At 46.6% G+C, this 20,456-nt stretch overlaps 2 protein-coding genes across 6 annotated transcripts in view; both read left to right on the top strand.

The window, feature by feature from the left end:
• SUCO (SUN domain containing ossification factor) overlaps positions 1–2,714 on the top strand; it is a 39,926-nt gene extending 37,212 nt beyond the window's left edge. For all 5 annotated transcript variants that reach the window (XM_065673951.1, XM_065673950.1, XM_065673949.1 and 2 more), the window contains 2 exons: positions 527–582; positions 744–2,714. In XM_065673951.1, the coding sequence (XP_065530023.1) occupies positions 527–582; positions 744–1,190 (503 nt within the window). In that variant the 3' untranslated portion in view covers positions 1,191–2,714. The remainder of the gene's footprint in view (positions 1–526; positions 583–743) is intronic.
• A 7,700-nt stretch (positions 2,715–10,414) lies between these two features.
• FASLG (Fas ligand) lies at positions 10,415–16,308 on the top strand. The gene is made up of 4 exons (XM_065673966.1): positions 10,415–10,857; positions 11,168–11,213; positions 14,132–14,185; positions 14,904–16,308. The coding sequence occupies exons 1-4, from the start codon at positions 10,468–10,470 to the stop codon at positions 15,296–15,298; spliced, it is 885 nt and encodes a 294-aa protein (XP_065530038.1). The 5' UTR covers positions 10,415–10,467; the 3' UTR covers positions 15,299–16,308.
• The last annotated feature ends 4,148 nt before the right edge of the window (positions 16,309–20,456 follow it).

The following is a 20,456-nucleotide window of genomic DNA, read 5'->3' as shown; positions in this document are numbered from 1 at the left end:
CAATAGAAGACAGCAAAGGATTTTTTTTTTTTTTTTTTTTTTTGGCAAAACCGTGCTTTTTCAGACTTCTCCCCTGCTTCAGCTTGGAAGAATGATTTACAAAGCACTGATGGAGGAATACCAGACTGGTCTAGTCAGTCTGAACATCCATGTCCTTGATAGGTACACAGGCTTGAGTATCTGTCCTGTTACGGGTAGGCTGCACGTTAAACACATCATATTGCTAACAGCTTGTTTTTGTAGAAGCTAACTTTTGCTGACTGCTGCTCCTTTTCCCCAGAGGATGTTCTCTGCACCTCTCCTATGGCCTAATCTGTCAGGAGGCAAGCATTTTCAAGTGTATGTCACTGGCAGCTGCCATGACAGCTCTGTGTGTGTTGACTTCACTGTCAGTGTTCATGTGTTGTGCCTCCATTAGCTTGTAATGGGAGCAAAGATGTGTGAGAAGTAATAGCGTGACTTCAAGTTGTGTTGCTTTAGAGCTGGCAGTGTCAGGACTACTAAGTTTGTGTTTCCTCTCTTACAGTGGATCCAGAGGACCTGTACATTGTTGAACCCCTGAAGTTTTCTCCGGAGAAGAAGGTATAGTGGCTGTCAGAAGGGCAGGCTGGGCTGAGCCTGTTTCTGCTGGCAGGTGGCGCCTGTCTCAGCTGCTTTCCCCTCCAGCAGTTCCTAGGCTTGGGTTTTATACTCCACTTACTTTCCAGAGCATAACTCTTGTGTCTTTTCACTTGTGATTTCAGAAAAAGCGTTGTAAATACAAAAGTGAAAAAGTAGAGACTGTTCAGTCAGCAACAGAGCCTGTGCATCCAATAGCCAACGGGGAAATTAAAGGAAGGAAGCCGTTTACGAACCAGAGAGACTTCTCTAACATTGGGGAAGTTTATCACTCTTCATACAAGGGTCCTCCATCCGAAGGAAGCTCCGAAACATCATCGCAGTCTGAGGAGTCCTATTTTTGTGGCATTTCAGCATGTACAAGTCTGTGCAATGGCCAGACCCAAAAGACAAAGACTGATAAGAGGGCTATAAAACGAAGACGGTCTAAAGTTTCAGACCAAGGGAAGCTTATAAAAACTCTAATACAGACTAAGTCAGGGTCAATGCCAAGCCTGCATGACATAATCAAAGGAAACAAAGATATAACAGTGGGAACACTTGGTGTCACGGCAGTTTCTGGACACATCTAAAACTAGCTGAACTCAAACAGGAGAGTGTTTGTTCGTTTGAGAACAGTCTGTGGTATTCTGTGGGAGGATAGTGGGAGACAAAGAGCTCAACTAATTGGAAAGTATTCAGAAATTTGGTTTCTGTCTTTTTAAATAGATGGGATTGTGTCAATCATGGCTATAAGCTGCAGCTTTACAAGGCTGGTAATTTCCTATGAGAACAGCTTTGGGGGGAGGGAGGGCAGGGTTCATTTTATAAAGGTTTTTTTTTTTTTTTCCACAGTTCCTGGGGCAGAGATTTTTTGAAACCCAGTTTGTTGGGTGGAATAGGGATAAAAGCCTAATCCTCTTCCTTTAGCTTTGTTCCTATTTCTTGCACCTTCCCATATTTATGTGCCTTTTGTCTATTTATAATGCCACTGGAAGAGGGGAAATACAGTTGTTTGTCATTTGATTTATTTTGTAATTTCTCTAGCTTTTTTTGAAGATGCAACACTACAGTGCTGTAAAGGGACATGTGTTGGCCTTCAGCTGGACTCAGTAATGTGGACTGGATACTGTAAAAATCCTAATAGATGGACTTGCCTGACGAGATTCTGGTTTTGCAAACTCGGTTGAGAAAAATATCTCACTGGGGATGGTAATTTGGAACTGTAGTCTGATGTACTAAATGAATTACAGTGGCTCTTTAGGATTTCCTCTGTATGATGGGAACTTAGGGTGCTGAATGCATTTGTTACCTGAGTTGCCTGCAAAGGAAGTGGATGGGGAACACTTGCCATTTCTGTGCTGAGAGTTCAGGAAAGGCTCAGCTGAAGAACGTGAGGACAAGCTAGTGCAGCTGCAGCTGGGCCTTGTCCAAGCCAGCTCTGGATGTGTTGGGTTTGCAAAGCCTTGGGATCTGACCAGTCAGGCTGGTTCAAAGTGGGTATTTCCATAATGTTTGCTTTTGTATTGGCTAACAAATGTGCAGTGTTTGTATGGTTGGTATTTTCATATCCAAGTGTTTTTTATTTTGACTGTGATTGTATATTTGGATACTATAGGATGTATGATTGCTAAAATGCTGAGTGTGACTGTATATTTGGATACTATAGAATGTGTGATGGCAAAAATGTTGCGTGTGTATGAGAGAGTGGAACAAAAGGTTTTTCCTTTTGACAGGTGTTACAGATTCACGTAAAAAGTAAGTTAACTTATTGAGCACTTTTAGTGGTACCCTTTTTAACAGATCTAATGCCTTTCCTGGGTATTGTATGTAATGTGACTTATTTAAAGCCTTTTTTTTTTTTTGCTGCTTTCTTGTTAGTTTATGAATACTTTAAAGTGATGTACTTTTGGAGTTGATCTGCACAATTAGCCAGTCAGAGCACATGAACCAGACGTGTTGAACATGAATTCAGAAGGATTTCAAACCTGGATGAGGAAAATGCAAAACACCTGAGTGCGGCGTACAATGTTGTGGAACAAGAGTATGTAACTACAGAGCTGTAGTGCCATTAGAAACTGTGAATTTCCAAATAAATCTGAACACTTTGTCTTTAATTTACTGACATTTTTCCTTTGAAAATGAAACTTGTGGCTTAAATTATTTGAGGAGGACAGTCTTTAAATTTCAGTCCAGGACTAGGACTGGGGTTCCTTAGGCTGTAATAAGGGGTTCATAAACTTGTCAGCCTGTATGTTTTCTAAAAAACAAAAAGGGGAGATGGGTGAAGGGAAGCTGAAGGTCCAGCGGTGCTTTGTCTGAAAGTTCAGCAACGATGGCCAGGAAAAACTGCTAAAAGAGTTTCCAGCAGGTGTCGGTTCATGTTTTGACCTGGGGGATCTTTGGAAGCAGTAGTTTTCTGTGAGAGTGACTGCATGAAATTACCTCTTGGTGCTTGGAGCTGAGGTTTTCAAAGAATATAAAAGACCATTAAAAGAGACTATTAGATAGTTATCATTTCAAACTAGAGCAGTAAAGCAGGTCACATAATGAACACATAGGAAACATGCTATGGGGATACCGCGTATCCTAAATGGGCAGAACAGAGCTCTGGTGAGAATGTGGCTTGAGGCCACATGGCTTCCAATTCATGCTGGCAATGCGGCAGATGCTCTGAGTGCTGGGTAATAAAGAACCGGACACTCCTCACTCAGGCTTCCGTGTTTTGGGGCTGTTCTGAAAATGCTTCACAGCATCCCCACTTCCGAAAGTGTACCCTAAAGTCAGTGTAAAGAATAAATGATATTATGGGCTGTGTAGGTTAACTTTCCTGAAAGCTATGTACTATTCCTAAGACATGGTACCTCTGGGCTCTGAGTCAGTAGGAGCTTGTGTGAATTCAGCTAGACTGATGGATTTCAAAGGCACTCGTGCAATGCAGCCTTTTCCAGTATTTTAAGTATTGGGATAGCAGAAACTCATGTCTTAGAGTGAAAAATGTCAGCCTAGGGGTTTTTTATGCCAGGTCAACAGAAATGTCTGTTAACAGTGACCCCTGTGAATAAAGCACAGCTATGGCAGGAGTCTGGTGCATATGACTCACATTCTCATAAGTATATTACTAAACTATCTAGCTCTAAACTTCCCAATCAAAGCATAGGTTATGCTTCAGCTGTCAAGAAAGCCAACATCTGAATGAACCTGTGGAGCTGATGATGCTACTGCAGACTCAAGAGTGTTTATGTTACTGCAAAATCAAGAGTTTATTCTGTCAGTAGGCTGGAGATTGAACCACAGCTTCTACCTGCTGCTGCGTTGCTGCTTTTAAGTATTTGTAACCACTTTTTTAAAAAAAGAGGTGGAAACAAAAGCTTTTACTGTCCAAGTTCTTGTTGCTCAATGTTATCCTTTCATGTGGGCTTGAGTCACGTTTTGCTTCCAGTTTTATTAATGTCACACTGACTCTAGCTTTCAGAACTTGATTCTTCAGTGAAACCAAGTCTCTCTAATTGGTCATAATCTTTATTAGAGACCTAATAGTTTCTAATGAAGACAACTTATAAACTTCGACAAATTCCTGTGATTTTGTGCATCATTAAAGGGAAGGCCTAGTCCATCTCGTGATATTATATAGTAAGGTTAAATAGTTGTTGGTGTAAGCCAGCATGTGTATGCAGTAGTGGCCCTTGGGCATGTCTTGAGCCCAGGGTCAAAAAATACTTAAGCAGCACGAAGGTTTCCATGGGAGGATGGATAGTTGCAAAACAACATGTTTCATAAGTGAATTACTAGCCATGTTTGCCAAAATCGAGGTATTTGGGTTATATACATTAAGCGTCAGAGCGGAAATCCAGTATTTTTAAAATACGCAAACTCTACCAGCGGTGTGGTATTTGGCCAGTAGAGAACTGCGATGCATGGTGTCTTTGTGTGGCTTCTGCTCTTGCCAAGTTACAGTGTGAGATGATACAAGACGGAACAGCTTAGCATGCCTCATAATTAGGTGCAAACATGTTCCACTTCATTTGGAACAATACAAGTGTAGAGCCCTGACCACAGGGTGCTGTGGGTGGGCCACCCCTGTGTGTCTCATCACCTGGAAACCCTGAGTGTCAAACAGCACCAGGCATTACTGAAGACCTAACTGGGGTTTGCAATAGTGTGGGAAGAATGAGCGTTCCCAGAGCTTGTTGAGATAAAATGCTTCCTTAGGAAAGGGTGGCAAAACTCATGAATCTGTCTTACATACCCCTTCTCTAATTTAAGAATAGTAATTTTAAAAGAAGATACCAAGGAGCTTTCTGCTTTTTCATTAGAGTCACTAATTAAGTCACAGATTAGAGGTAAGGCTTTTGGTAGGGAATGGAGATGAAAGCAGCTCGAAATCCCAGGGAAGTCAGATGAAGGTCCCTTGGTGTTTTGGGAAGTTAGTGGGTCACTAGTGTCAGGGTGTTTGTGAAATGAGGTGGGGGCTCTTGTGTTGGGCTCTCTGTGTGCCAAACTGATGCCATAGGGCCTGAATTTGCTCAGTGACACAGAGCCATGTGTGATCCTGGTGGAACTCAGTAAGGATCTCGGGGTGGGTCTCAGGATAGATCCCAGGGGGTTTGTTGTTGACTTCTTGTTTGGGTGGGTGGGTGGGTTTGGTTTTGGGGTGTTTGTTTTGGGGTTTTTATGGGCTGGGAACAGCTGCTGCCAAGGAGGAAAAAAGTTGTCAAATGCCAATGAGGCCACATTGGCCATCAGAGCCAGCTGGTGCTCTCCAGAGCCAGGGCTGGCAGCATGGGTCCTGCTGTGAAGGATTTGTGAATGCAGTTCTCAATTGTCACTGGGCTGGAGAGGAAATCAACATCTGCATATTCACTGTGGTTTTCCTTGCCACCTCTGACTGACCACAACACCTTGTTCTGTGACTAAGCTGTTATATGTTTGAAATGACAGGCTTCTCTTTCTCGGATGTTTAAGCAATAGGTCCCATTATCTCATAACCGCTGTATCTCTTTTCTTGGCTTTTGTTACAGACACAAAAGAAAAAGAAAATCTTGTTCTGCCGCTTTCAATCCTTCCTCTCAGCTGCTTTGGCTCCTTCCCTGCTTGGATTCTTTCCTGCCTCAGGTCAGAGTCCTGTACCACTTCTGCTGAACCCAGGGCTGCTGTCTGCTTGGTGGGGTTCACAGTAAGCAAGAGAGCAAAAAAAGCACAAAGCACAAAACAAAGAGGACCATATTGAGCACCCCAGTGCCTGGCCAGAGCTGTTAGAAACAGATTTTGAAACCTGCTCTCGAGTGTGAATATGTGAATGTCTCCCTCATGAGCTGTTGGCACCAGCGTGTGGCTTTACGTATGCCGCAAATGCTTCTAGCAAAGAGAGGAAATGAAAAGCATCGCCCTCACCTGGGAAACTGAACTGTTAAAATAAAGCCACACATAATAAAGAGATGACACTAAGACGTCAGTGCTAACTGCAAGGCTGGGTGAGTTTCAGTGTCTTCCACGCCCCTTGGAGTCTTCAGTGGATGGAGATCCTGCTGCCTTTGGAGGCAGTCCTCATAAGCCTCTGTTCCAGTGTTCAGTCAAAAATCCATAGGTTTTTTTGCACAGACTCCTTCAGCTTTGGCAGCCAGTTAGTGGCTCCCTGGTAGGGTTTTTTTCCTGAGACGCAAGAGCTCTCTGCTGCTGGAAATCCTCCCCCTGTATGACAGCTTTTTAACACGCTCTGTCCCTCCTGCCCTCGAATGGACTGTGTTGAACATTTTTGCTGTCCAGCAGCTATTGCAACTTTTGCTTGAGCCCCTCTGAAGCCGAACACAAGTATGCAGTGTGGGTTCTGGGCTGTTTCTACTTGTCTAGTGCTGAATGTGAGTTTGTGCCTACAGAAGCCCATGGGCTTTCCATGCTGGAAGCTTGTGCACAGCTGGGTAGCCTCTCTATCAGTTTCAGAACTGTTTTCTTTCCAGGATGTTATTCTCCACCTAAAGTTTTATCTGTAGTCTTTGTTTCTAGACTTGTTTCCTTCTAAAATTCTCTGTCCTCGTGGTTACTCAGGGTCTCTTACCAGTTATTTTAATCTGCAAATATTGCTGGTGTAATATGTTGCTCAGTTTCCTCCAGATCTGTGGTAAAGGTGTTGAAGTAGCATTGTGCTGAGGACAATCCTGGTGGAAAATCAGAAGCTTTGTCTTACATGGTGCTCCGTTACTCTTTCCAGTGTACCAACCAGCGAGCATCAGTGGGTCCCATTTCTTCGGCCCGCTGTGGCTAATCCTCACTGGGTTTGCAGTACCTGCCTCTCCTGGGTCTGATGGCACAGTTCAGGTTAGGACTGCAAAAGGTTGCCAAGGCTGTTAATATCTTGGGTTAATGTTTTGAATCCTGTTTTTTGAATGCAAATTATTCTCAACTTCTTCAGTTGTTCTTGGGTGCAGTTTACGCAGCCCTATGGGTTTTTAACAGTTGCTTTTCAGCATTTCCACTAGTCACTGGTATAATAGGAAATTTTTGTTAATCACTTTCAGACACAGATCTGACTGTCCAGAAACCAATGAGAGTCTCTCATACACCAGTGGTTCACACTTCAGTTTTTTGGTTGTTTACGTTCTATTTTCTGTTGAGTATTAGAGCTCCATCGTTGTTCAAGTCCTTTTCTTTGGTGTATTTCAAGCCGGTCACCCTTTTGTCCTTAAATCTGCTGATAGAAACTTCTAGCTGCTGGCTGATTCTCTTTGCTGTCAACATAAACTTGGTGTGTACTGTTGATAACAGCTTCCACCTCTCTGGGGGTGAGATAGGGATGGTAGGAGTTCTTCTGAGCAAATCCTTTTTTTTTTTTTTTTGTCTAACTGTTGCTTGTCTTTTGCTGTTCTTGGCAAAGGGGATCGATTCTCTAATGAGGGGGTATGGAATATTTCCACTTGGAAATATTCCCTCCTGTTCAAATGACATCAGGCTGCTGAAAACAATGTGTGTATCTTGCAGGCTGAGTGAAGAGAGGATAGGGAGGCACATAGACAAATCTTTGTCCTTCTTGTGTCCTCCTTTCCTGCCCAGCTGTCCTTGCCCCATGTTTTAAGAGAGGTCAGTCTCTCACAGGTTCATGTGACGTAAGTATCTACCTACAGCAAATTGTCTCACAATTATTTCAATAGCCTTGTTAATGTTGCATGTGGCTTGAGCAATAGGAAGTCAGCAGAACAGAGCCTGTAGGCACCGTGACACACTGCAAAGCCACATCTTTGCCTGCCCTGTCTTCCAGCACGTATCATCTTGGTGATCTCTGAAGATGGTGACAGAGGAAACAGTGTGACAGCAGGACCTGCACAGCAGAGTGTGCTAGGAAGGGGAGAGGTCTCTGAAAGTACCGTGTGCATCAAAAAAATGGTCGTCTGATGGTAACTAGTCCCAGTCTTTGGCTTGCCACAGCATGTGGTATTAGCAGGCTATTGATCTACGCATCCAAAAGAGAATGCAGCAGATGTGGCTTGAAATGGCTTTCATTGTTTTAGTCATCTCTGCCTTCTCCCACCCATCAAAAAAGGCATCTTTGTGAAAATAGGAAGCAGTGGGTGAGAAATAAATGCTCTTCTGACATTTAAGGGAGACTGCTACTGTACCCTCAATCCCACCAAGATAAGCTATCTGCATTAAGCAGTCAGTGTCAGAAAGAAAATGACAGCAGATCTTCTCCAGGCAAAGCTGTGTGGTCAATGACATTTTGCATGCTTGTCAGCAATGCCTTCAGCTGACAAAGTCCTGAGCTGCAGTCCCTGCTCTCAGCCACCACTGTATTTTATGACAGTTGAATGGGCCACAGAGGGCATTAAAGAAACAGGAACTGACGGCCATGCCCGTGTTGCAAAGAGCTGTGGGCACCTGGTGCTCACTGCTCTGATGGCAAGGGAGTGCAGGCACTGCCCACTGAGTGAGGTGCCTCAGTGGCTGGTGAGTTCCCTCACGTGTGGCTCAGGCAGTGGTGCTGGGGTGCTGCACAGATAGGGTAGTGGAGAGTGTCCTGGCAGGAGAAGCTGCCCCAGTCATCCTGCTGTCTCCCTGGGCTCCCTGTGCCATGGAGGCATCTCTTTTTCCCCATGCCCAACACTGGGTAGCAGGCTGGGGTTCACCCCGTGGCATGGGAGGTGCAGGGCTGAGCCTGGACCTTTTTGTGACTCTCTTGTCATGACTGTGGGAGTGTTTGAGGATCTGTCCTCGGGCCGTCTGGGGTGCAGAATGAGAGTAGGCATGACCAGGACTGAACTGCTGAAGCTGGAATTATGTTGCTTTTGTGTCTTTTATGTCAGAAACCTAGAAGTACGAGGACGAGCCAGGTGGATTGCTGAAACCTCTTGTGCTGCAGATCACTCTGCAACAAACAGCTGTGGTGAACATCTTCAAAAAGCAGTGCGGTGTCTGGTGGTGCAGGCAAGGCTTTGAGGACACGTCTGACTTACTGGTGTGGTTGGAGGCAAAGCTGAGTCCCTGCTTTGGAGAAAAAAGCATGTTTGTGTTGTTAAAGCATGCTGTTTTCAGACCACAGTTTTGATGTGCAAGATTAAATGCTGTGTGTCCTGCCACAGAGGAGACAAATCTCCAGGTTGTTCTTGTAGTGTTTCTGTTTTTATGCGCTATCCCAAATATACACTTCGATGTAGGTGCATGAATTGAAAGAGCAAACTGCTGTTTATAATCCCTTGTGTGCACCTGTAATTCTGTGGGAAAATCTCATTGCTGCCCCTTAGAAATCTGCAGTCAGTAAGGAATGAAAACTGAGAAACTGGAAATTGAGGAATGGAAATGTCCCTGTCTTGCCCTGTCTCATGATGATTTTGTAATGAGCTCTTGTAACTGCTGGTGCTTGCAGCATGGCTTGAATTCTCAGTCTTTTCTTGGAAGGCAAAAGAAATTCTATCAAGATAAGTAGTGTAGTGTCTACCCCAGGGTTTAAGTTACTCAGCCAGGTTAGGTGCTGCTGCAATGCTCAACACTGAGCTGAAGAGCTGATAAAAAAAAAAGCCCTTCCCTATCTGAGGCTTCTACAGGTTAGAAGAGGACTGTGGGATTTGAGATACTGTTTGCAAAGGTAAGAGGGGCAGCAGAAGCTGCCAGAAGAGCCTGCTTGTGCCCTGAGACACGGTATGTTTCCCCCATTACAGCACACCACTGTTTCAGCTTGGCCAGTGCCCCGCAGTGATTTGGTGTGGCAGAAGGCAGCCCACTGAGCTTGCTCTAAGTGGGCTGTTAATGGGGCAGCTCTGCTGTGGCTGCAGCACTGACATCTTCCTGTTCTCTGATAGACTGGCTTTTAACAGTGGGATGGTGTCTGTGACCGGTATTCTGTGACTCAAGATCTGTGCCCTATGGAGCAGCCAAGGAAAAGGCAGGACGCACAGCAGAGAGGAGCGAGTAATTTGTCCTGTGTGAAATCAAGCAATTCCCCAGCACCCATAGATGTATTTGGGGTTAGGTCTTAATCTTTCTGCTGAGGAGTCCTCAGCTCTGCCTCTCCCCTCTTGTGCAGGGTGCCAAAGGCTTTGTCATTCCTTTTGCTCTGCTCGTGGTCCAGGACACTGCGGTGGAAAAACAGGTGTTTCTTCCCGAGTGGGCTGCTGGAAAGGGTGGTTGGCTGGTGGGTGTGCGCTGTGCTGATTACTCAGCCCCCAGTTAGCAGCGTGGCCCTTGCATGTGAGTGCATGGGCTTCCCGAGCATGGTTTTGTGTGAGCATCTGCCGCCGGGCTGGTGCTGCTGCCTCGCTGTGGGAGGAGCAGGCGGGTGTCCTGAACTTGCAGGCGAGGGCGGAAACGCTTTGGGGTTTGCTGTTGATGCTTGAGGCTCTCGTAGAGTTACAGCATCTGAGCTGGGTGTTCTCTGCTGGAGTGATGCAGGCGTATAAAGGTAGATCTGGGTCTTCCCCCAGGGCTCAGCCTGGGACAGCCCCAGCAGTTTTTGGCTGCCACATGGAAGATCACGCCAAGCACGTCCAGTCCATCCCACTCCCGGCCATGCAGCAGAACTTGAACTACGTGTATCCCCAGATCTTTTGGGTGGATGGCTGTCCCAGTGCAAATACTTCTTGCCCTCCAGCACCCCCCGTCGCTCCTTTCCCACCACCAGTACCTGACCGGAGCAGAAAGCCAAGGAACAACAGGGAAAGGAGGAACACTGGATTCCTGGTGATCTCCTTGCTGCTCCTGCTGGCCCTCACTGGAGTGGGGCTGAGCATGTTTCAGATTTTCCACCTGGAGAAGGAACTGGCTGAACTCAGAGAGGTGAGGTCTGCGGAGGCTTTGGGGAAACAGGAAAAAAACCCTTAAAATTGGCTGTGAGATGCTCAGGTGTTGCAAAGATCCCCAAGGGGCATTTAAATGTTTGCCATGTAAGTGGGGGTGCTTATTACTGCAAGAGGACTACTTTATTGCTGATGGGTCTATTTGGAATATTTTTGTGTTTGAGTGCTGCAAGGTCTTTCATATGAGCACTGAGATCTAACCACTGTCAAAGACAGTCTTTGGCTGCTTTAGATGATGCCCCTGTGTTCTCACTCTGCTAAGACAGCTTGTGACTCTTCTCTTTTGACAGTCTGCCAGCAGTGAGCACATCCCTCCAGCTTTGGAGAAACTCATAGGTGAGTTGATGTACATAGAGGAGGAACTCCTCTCTGATAGCATGTGTGAATGATCCTGTTGAATTCTTCCCTCTCTGTGGCTGGGGCAAAGGCAGGGTCACAGCTTGATGCTATGAAAGTGCTGATTTCACTTGCTTGGCTGAAAAAAGACCTCTCTCTTTGTGATGGTGGGGATGTTGTCCTGTATCCTCCCTGCTGGTGCTTAGAGGTGCCAGCAACAGCTTTCTGGGGTAGCATGCCTCTAACTTGGGGCTCCCCAGGCCAGTGGGGCAGCGGTACTGGGGATATTCTGCTGCAGAAGTGGTTTCCATCTGTCCTAAGCTGTAGCAACAACACAAATAGAAAGACAACAGCCGATGGGCACTTCACATCTTAATTCTTTCTCTTCTTACTTTTTTAACATTTTTAGATTATGCAAAAGATTTAGTTTTCTTTGGGGTGGGGAATCCATTTCATTTTTTTTCTTTTTCTAAATTCTTTTGGTACAAATTCTCACTGCAGCCAAAGCCAATTGAGAAAAGTCTGATTTTATGTCTAGGGAGGTTTCTTTTAGAAATGTCATTTTCAGTGAAATAGAAACCTCTCACAAGAAACTGCCAATTTTTCTAAATTTAATTTAGAATCATAGAATAGTTAGGGTAGGAAAGGACTTTGAGGTCATCTACTTCCAACCCTCCTGCTATGGGCAGGGATGCCTCACACTAGACCATGCTGCCCAAGATGGCCATCCCAAGGCCATCTGCCAGGGATGGAGCATTTGCCACTTCTCTGTGCAGCCTGTGACAATGCCTCACCACCCTCACAGTAAAGAGCTTCTTCCTTGTGTCTAACCTGAACTTCCCTTGTTTAAGTGTAAACCCATTACCTCTTGTCCTATTGCTACAGTCCCTAATGAAGAGTACCTCCCCAGCATCCCTATAGGCCCCCTTCAGGTACTGGAAGGCTGCTATGAGGTCTCCATGCAGCCTTCTCTTCTCCAGGCTGAACAGCCCCAACTTCCTCAGCCTGTCTTCATGCGGGAGGTGCTCCAGTCCCCTGATCATCCTCGTGGCCCTCCTCTGGACTTGTTCCAACAGTTCCATGTCCTTTTTATGTTGAGGACACCAGAACTGCACACAATACTCCAGGTGAGGTCTCACAAGAGCAGAGTAGAGGGGCAGGATCACCTCCTTCAACCTGCTGGTCACGCTCCTTTTGATGCAGCCCAGGATACGGTTGGCTTTCTGGGCTGTGAGCGCACACTGCAGCCGGCTCATGTTAAGTTTTTCATCGACCAGCACCCCCAAGTCCTTCTCCGGAGGTCCGCTCTGAATCTCTTCTTTGCCCAACCTGTAGCTGTGGCTGGGATTGCTCCGACCCAGGTGTAGGACCTTGCACTTGTCATGGTTGAACTTCATAAGGTTGGCATCAGCCCACCTCACAAGCATGGCACGCTCCCTCTGTATGGCATTCTTTCCCTCCAGCGTTTCAACTGAACCACGCAGCTTGGAGTCATTGGAAAACTTGCTGAGGGCGCACTCAATCCCACTGTCCATGTCAGCGACGAAGATAGTGAACAAGACTGGTCCCAAGACTGTTCCCTGAGGGACACCGCTCCTTACTGGTCTCCAGTTGGACATTGAGCCATTGACCACAACTCTTTGTGTGCGGCCATCCAGCCAGTTCTTTATCCACTGGGTGGTCCATCTATCAAATTTATCTTCATCCAGTTTAGAGACAAGGAAAAAAACCCAAGGTTTGAATCTGAAAGGAAAAATTTAAAAATAATATTTTGAACTTCTAAACTATTATTTTACTTTTACATTCCCTGTTAATGCTAGCAGTGAGGATGTCCCTTTTTGAAAATGGCCAAGTCTGAAGGAAATTTTCATCTCTCCTGGCAGTTTTTGCTACATCTGACAAAATGTTGTTTTGTTTGGGGTTGTTTTCCCCTTGAGGATTTTGGTTAGTAGGAAAGTCAATTTCTTGTCAAGTATGTTTATGGTGTGATACTGTATTAAAGCAATTTTGGAAATAGCAACATTCTCTGGAAAGGGCAGCTCTGTTCCCACCAATTCCCATATCAATGAATTTTGTAATCTATTGCTTAGGAGAAGAGGAGCTGTCATTTTAACTGGATGTTCAATGGTCTGACCACAGGCTACCTTAGCAGTAGCCGAACATAAGCTATAAATAGTAACCCTGAATTTCTTGAAGGGGATGGATAAATAAATAAAGCTGGAGAACTGGATTAAAGGAGGAGATGTTGAGAAGGGAAGGAGCGAGCGGGGATGGGATCCAAATACCAAGTCACTCTCCAAGTCCATCTCTCCGAGGGAACGGCCCTCCAGGGAAGGCAGAATTTTCCCAGCTGTGCTCTGTCTCTCTGAAGAAGAGGTCTGCCTGGCCAGTGGAATGGTTTGCAGGATGTCTCAAGCGCCTCTGTTCTAGTTGTGAGGAGGGTTGATACTCAGCGAACAGAAGTCCGTTGCCATGAGTACATCTGCCCTTGGTAGTGCTGGACTAGAGGGGGGCACTAAAGCAGGCTCATCTATGATAGAAAATGAGCAGTCACCTTTGCATGGCCCAGAGATGCTGGATAAAGGGGCAGCATTGTCCCTCTCCTATATCCTGCATGACAGGTATCTGCTTGAGCTCATCAACCGAGCCATCCTAAGATGAAAGCTCCCCTTGCTCTTCCCCTTTTGTTTTTGAGCACATCTGGGCTCTCTGCTGCAACTCTTCATTTTAAATTTCTCTTCTTGCCCTGCAGTGCTTGCTCAAGCACTGCTCTCCCTTCCTGTGCTAAGCCATGGCGCTTATGCTCCCTGTGCTGCTTTGAATCTGCCCTGCTTTAGCTTCTTGGTTGTCTCCCTTCTGCTCTCTAGCCTGGCTTCTCCATGGAGCGCACAGCTAATCTCTTCCCTATTTTTGTGCAGGGCAGAAGGAGCAGTCAATGAAAAATGAAGCAAGGAAAGCAGCACACTTAACAGGTATGTGCTAAGGGGCCAGCAAAATGTGGGTGCATGGAATAGGGCAGACATGGCTGGGGTGAGAGGGTGGCATGCTCATAGTTGTGAGGAGCACACCTCACTCAGGCTTTCCTGCTTTCCTTTGGTAAGATGCATTCTGACAGTGGGAAACTCTTCATCAGGGACTGTAGTGACAGGACAAGGGGTAACGGGTTAAAACTTGAACAGGGGAACTTTAAATTGGACATAAGGAGGAAATTCTTTCCTGTTAGGGTGGTGAGGCACTGGAATCGGTTGCCCAGGGAGGTTGTGAGTGCTCCATCCCTGGCGGTGTTCAAGGCCAGGTTGGATGAAGCCTTGTGTTGGGATGGTTTAGTGTGAGGTGTCCCTGCCCATGGCAGGGGGTTGGAACCAGATGATCTTGAGGTCCTTTCCAACCCTAACTATTCTATGATTCTATGAAATTACTCCACAGCTAAAATTTTCCCCTTGTTTAGGCTTTTCAGTGAGGGCTCTGTTTTTTGGTTTGCATCTGGGGTGTGCAGGGCACAAAGCTATCACAAGCAGCTGAGGGAGGTGAAAGTGAGAGCTTCTACCAGCCTGAGGTGAGGGCAGGCTTTCCATGCTGCAGACAAGGGCTTGGAGAAGAGCTGACTTGTTGTGACTTGGGGTGTCACCTGGGGAAAAAACACACAACTGCTTGTACTTACTGCACTTTTTATCTTGTTCTGGCTCCCAGGAAACCCGGACCAGCGAGACCTCCCTCTGGATTGGGAACCCGTTTCTGGCCATGCCTTCACCAACGGCATTCAGTACCGTGATCAGGGCCTTGTCATCAATGAGACCGGTCTGTACTTTGTATATTCCAACGTGCTCTTCCGAGGCAGTGTCTGCACCAGCCAGGTGTTGACCCACATCGTCTACAAGAAAAACCCAGCCTTGCTTGGTAGCCATGTGCTGATGGAGGACAAGGGCATCAACTACTGTACAGGTCAGAAAACATGGGCCCGGAAAAGCTACTTGGGGGCTTTATTCAAGCTCAGGAAGATGGACAGTTTGCATGTCAATGTCTCCAAAATCTCTCTGATTAATTTTGAGGAATCCAAGACATTCTTTGGCTTATTTAAGCTTTGACTGGGGCTGTTGGAGCATGGTCAGCAGCCCACGACACACGCTCAAATGTGCGTGAGGGGTGAGTGCTGCCTGAGTGGCAGTGGCCAAGCCAGGGTCTTGCCCCACAAAGTTCACCGAGAAACCATGTTTTGGTCTTCAACACAAGAAGCCTCAAGCAACTAGTAAAGGCTTGGAAGTAGACCTCTCAGGAGCACCAGGCTGTACTACACCAACCTGAAGAGAATCACACGTTTTCCCCTCTGGAAAAAAAAAAAAACAACCCAATAGCAAACTCAAAATGTAGTGTCCTGAAGACACCATTGAAACCAGTTACTTGCTACTTGAGAAGATGCTGGTGCCAGCAGCCCCACATGGTGTCATGGCCTTGGTGAGCTTGAGCAGCAGGCAGGCAGCGAGGAGGCCCCTAAAGCTTTGTCTGCAGGTGCCTGGGCTATGCCATGGCACACTGCAGGTGGTGGTGTGGGAACAAGTAGTTCAGATGTCTTGTCTACCCATCTCAAGCTATGACAGAGCCCTGCCTGGGCACTCAGCACTGTGACTGGTGTACAACAGGCACCTGCCTGCTAGCCAGCTACTTTGGTGCCGTTAAGTACATTTTGTGTTAAGTTGTTGACTGTACCCATCTCAGAAAATGTCCCCCAACCCCTTTATTTAACTCGTGCCCACTGCCTTGCAAGGAATGTGCCAGAAGCAGCAGGGCCATGAGGGGGATCCCAACCCTGGAGAGGAAATATGACTGTGCTGTGCTGAAGTGGCTGGTGGGGAGGCCACATGCTCCACTGACAGAACCTAAACAACAGAGTGGTGGAGAGCGATGGGGCCCGAGATGAAAGCAGCATCTCCAACCCCCCTCCTGTCTTTTCAAAGCATCAGGGCCCCCCATGGACAACTGGTTCTGTCACCCTCTGTATGGTGCAGGTGAAGCGGCATGCTGGCCACCATAAACAGCATGGCTATGGCTGGCCCCCTTGTCAGGGGATATTCTCTCCTGACCAAAACACAGCTGGTAAATAAAGGTATTATTTTTCTAGTAAGTGACACTGTTCTCTCCTCATTTGGGGCAGCAGGCTTCTGCAGTGACCAAAGCCCTGAAGGCCTCTATGATCAACAGTGATCTGGGAAGCTTGATCCCAGTTGCTGCCTGCTTCAAAGGGCACAGTGTCCCTGCTATGGAGCTTTGGGGTTCCAGCATCAAAACATCAGGATCTGGGAACCAGGGAGGTGTGATGTGGGTAGCACAGACCAGACAGCCCAAGCCCAGTTTAGCCATCAGGAAGGTGAGTGATCTCACAGCACAGGCTTCAGTTTGAGCAGAACCAGAGAGTTGTTGCTGAGCAGAAGTTCTGCCATCCCCAAAAGCATCATGCTCTGTGTGCCCCCTGGGCTTAGCACATGGCCCTTCTGATGTGGAAGTCTGAAGGGCAAGGAAAGGAAAGGGTGCTTTGGTGTTAAAAGCCCCTTATTTGCTCACTCTGGTTTCCGATTCATGGAGCTCTTCCCCTGCATGTGTTAACCCCAAGGCTATCTGCCACCCATCCACCAGGCAGTACACAAAGACTGTGGTGCATCATCATGTTTGTGGTCCAAAGTTCTTGAAACTCTGATGTTCGTCACAGCAAACAGTGGCTCTTCAGCAGCCTTTATTTCCTTTTCCACGGTGCTGCTCTCAGCTCAGTGATGTATGTCCTGTGGTTTGCTGTTTCTTGTTTCAGGGGAACTTATTTCTTTGAAACTTGGAAGTAGACTGGCCACTAGTGGGGCCAGTGTGAACACTGCATCTCTGCTCACGCAACTGTTGCTGCACTCAGATATTTCCACTGCGTTTCTCAGGATCAAAAATCCCTCATAAAGTCAAAGTTTAGGGACCTTTTTGCTTGAATGATGCTTTCTTGTTGTTCCCACCACTTCTAGTATCAGGGGGCAAACCATGTAGTGGAGGGACAGAGGCTTGGATCTAGACCCTGCCAGGAAAGGCTGGAAGTTGCTATCCTCTTCTGATTGCTGTTTGTGCTGTGTTGCTTTTCTAGTGACCGGGCATCCAAGTGAGGAGTGGGCATCTGTACATACATGTGCCCTCAAGCTTGCAGCTGTTTCTGTAGCAAAAATAGCCAAGCACGTTGCATGCTTCCTTTCTTTACTGGTGAGCAGCTTAGAGAGAGACTGTGGGTGCAGTGCCCAAGGGAATCTCACAGACGGTACTGTCTCTGCTGGTGCCATATTAGTGTGGGGCTGGAAAGACCCTAAAGGTTTGTATAAATTTGCACACAGTAGCTCATCTAGACTGTGAATGTAGTTAACTCTGGGGCAGGATGCAGCAGTTGCTATTGCACATCTGGAAGGGGCAAGGATCTGTTAAGTCTTTTTATCTGAGATATTAAAGGCAATGCAGACCTGCATGTCTCAGGGACAGCGATGCAGTGCCATTCATTTATATATATAGTGACACTCATGTTATATATAGTGCTGGGATCTTCTAAGGTGGACAGAGCTGGCTTATCCTGGCAGGATAAAGCTAGGTGTTGCTAGGCTTGCTCCTAAGTGAGAGAGCATCTATGACCGCGTTGGGACAGCAGCATGGCTGCCAGTAAAACACAGTGTTATTGCTTTGTAATCCCTTCCTCAAAGGTAGATCTGAACTGCCCAGAGCAAATCCACTACTTAGCCTGTGGTCTCCAGCTAAAGACTCAAACTAATTCTTGACAAGATTCTACAATTTCAAACTGTATAGAGTCAATTCATGGACTGCTTGCGCTGCAGTGGCTTTATTAAAGACATCTGTGTAGTTAGTGAACTGTGGTGTACTTATTGTTAACACTAACTACTTAATGGCTACTTAATGCTGTCATTGTTAATAGCTCTTGGACTATATTTGGTATAGTAACCAAGGTGGCAGAAGGGACTGCTTTATAAGAAAGGAATGTGTGAATAGGATCATTGCTACTTCAGCAGCAAAAGCACAGTGGAAGCAAAGGGATGCTCAATGAGCTCTGAGAAACAGAGTGAGGCAGGACAAGCAATCAGCAGGGCTGGTGTGACAGTGGGTACTGCTGTGTGGTGGATACCATTCCTCACAGAGCTGTTTGAGGTATCTGTTGAGATAGAAGGTGGTGTGCTGGCAAACAGCCCTGCCAGAGCCTGCTACAGCTCTGCTTTCCCCAGTGGAGAAATCCTGGTCAGAGAGGAATAAATGTGCCCTGGCAGCTATGGCTAGCATCCCTTGTGCCAATACTGCATATTGCATCCATGTGTCCTGACTCTTTACCAGTTCATGGTCACTCCTGATGGGGAGGATGGTGACTGGTACACAGCAAGGGCCTGAAGGGCACCTGTAATATAAAAGCAGAAGGAACAGTTGCTGGTCTCCAGCTCATCCTCTGCATGTGCCAAGGCATCAGGGTGTCAGAGACAAGACATAGAGCCGCAGCATCAACTGGCTCTCAGCAGGCTTGCTCGGTTGCGTATCTTGGCTCAGAAACCTCACAGCTTGATGTAGTTAACTGGAACTCACACTGTTGAGGGGTGTTACGTGTGATTGTTTCTGTAGCCCTCTCCAGGAGAAGAGATGGCATGAGTAAGAATGAAAGAATTGATCTGTTTGAAGCCACTCAAATCCTGTGAGTTCAGACAACAACCGTCTATTTGATCTGACAAGTTTTACTGTTGCTTTGGGTTGTTTTTTTTTGTTTTTTTTTTTTTTTTTTTTGTTTTGTGGTTGATCTCTCCCTCTTTCTCCCTCTTTCTCCCTCTTTCTCCCTCTTTCTCCCTCTTTCTCCCTCTTTCTCCCTCTTTCTCCCTCTTTCTCCCTCTTTCTCCCTCTTTCTCCCTCTTTCTCCCTCTTTCTCCCTCTTTCTCCCTCTTTCTCCCTCTTTCTCCCTCTTTCTCCCTCTTTCTCCCTCTTTCTCTCCCTCTTTCTCTCCCTCTTTCTCTCTCTCTGTCTCTCTCTCTGTCTCTCTCTCTGTCTCTCTCTTTCTCTCTCTCTCTTTCTCTCTCTCTCTTTCTCTCTCTCTCTTTCTCTCTCTCTCTCTCTGTCTCTTTCTCTCTCTGTCTCTTTCTCTCTCTGTCTCTTTCTCTCTCTGTCTCTTTCTCTCTCTGTCTCTTTCTCTCTCTGTCTCTTTCTCTCTCTGTCTCTTTCTCTCTCTGTCTCTTTCTCTCTCTGTCTCTTTCTCTCTCTGTCTCTTTCTCTCTCTGTCTCTTTCTCTCTCTGTCTCTTTCTCTCTCTGTCTCTTCCTCTCTCTTCCTCTCTCTTCCCCTCTCTTCCCCTCTCTTCCCCTCTCTTCCCCTCTCTTCCCCTCTCTTCCCCTCTCTTCCCCTCTCTTCCCCTCTCTTCCCCTCTCTTCCCCTCTCTTCCCCTCTCTTCCCCTCTCTTCCCCTCTCTTCCCCTCTCTTCCCCTCTCTTCCCCTCTCTTCCCCTCTCTTCCCCTCTCTTCCCCTCTCTTCCCCTCTCTTCCCCTCTCTTCCCCTCTCTTCCCCTCTCTTCCCCTCTCTTCCTCTCTCTTCCTCTCTCTTCCTCTCTTTCTCTCTCTCTCACTTCCTTCTTTCATTTATTTTACCTGAAGCCAGCCTTGGGCTTTCTAAGGTTCTGTTACAATGTCTTCTGGGGTTACTTCTTCCAGTAAAGTTGTAAAGAGATGTAAAGACTGCCGAATTTTGACCCATTTGGAAAGGAGCATTGTCTAGTGGTAAGAGAGGGAAGAAACGGAGAAGGGGGGTTAATTTAAATATTGCTGTTATTTTTCTGGTACTCTGACATGTGGTTACATCATGGTTACAAAACTGTCATTTTAGGCTTGACTAAGTGATTGAGGTTTAATGCAAATGAGAGGTTAGGGTGAGTAAAGGGAGAGGAGGGGTTCTGGTGCAAAGTGAGGCAAGTTATAGGTGAATTTCTTGTTGATTTTAATAAAAGGGGGGAAAAAAGAGAGAGAAGAAGAAAAACTTGGCAACTTGTTGCTGATTCATCTCTCAGGGTAATATGGAGAGTCAGATGCTCCATGAGCGAAGCCCTGACACAGGTGATGTGGGACTGCAGGCTGTAGTGCAGGAGACTGCTGGCAGTGTCTGCAGGGGCGTCTTCCGCCAGACAGAGGTGTGAAGACATTCTCGGTTCCCTGGCCCCTGCCCATGGTGTGACCAGCAATGGTACTTTAGGATCCTACCA

Source organism: Lathamus discolor, chromosome 3, assembly GCF_037157495.1.
Source record: "Lathamus discolor isolate bLatDis1 chromosome 3, bLatDis1.hap1, whole genome shotgun sequence".
NCBI lineage: Eukaryota > Metazoa > Chordata > Aves > Psittaciformes > Psittacidae > Lathamus > Lathamus discolor.
This window is presented reverse-complemented; position numbering and strand designations above follow the sequence as displayed.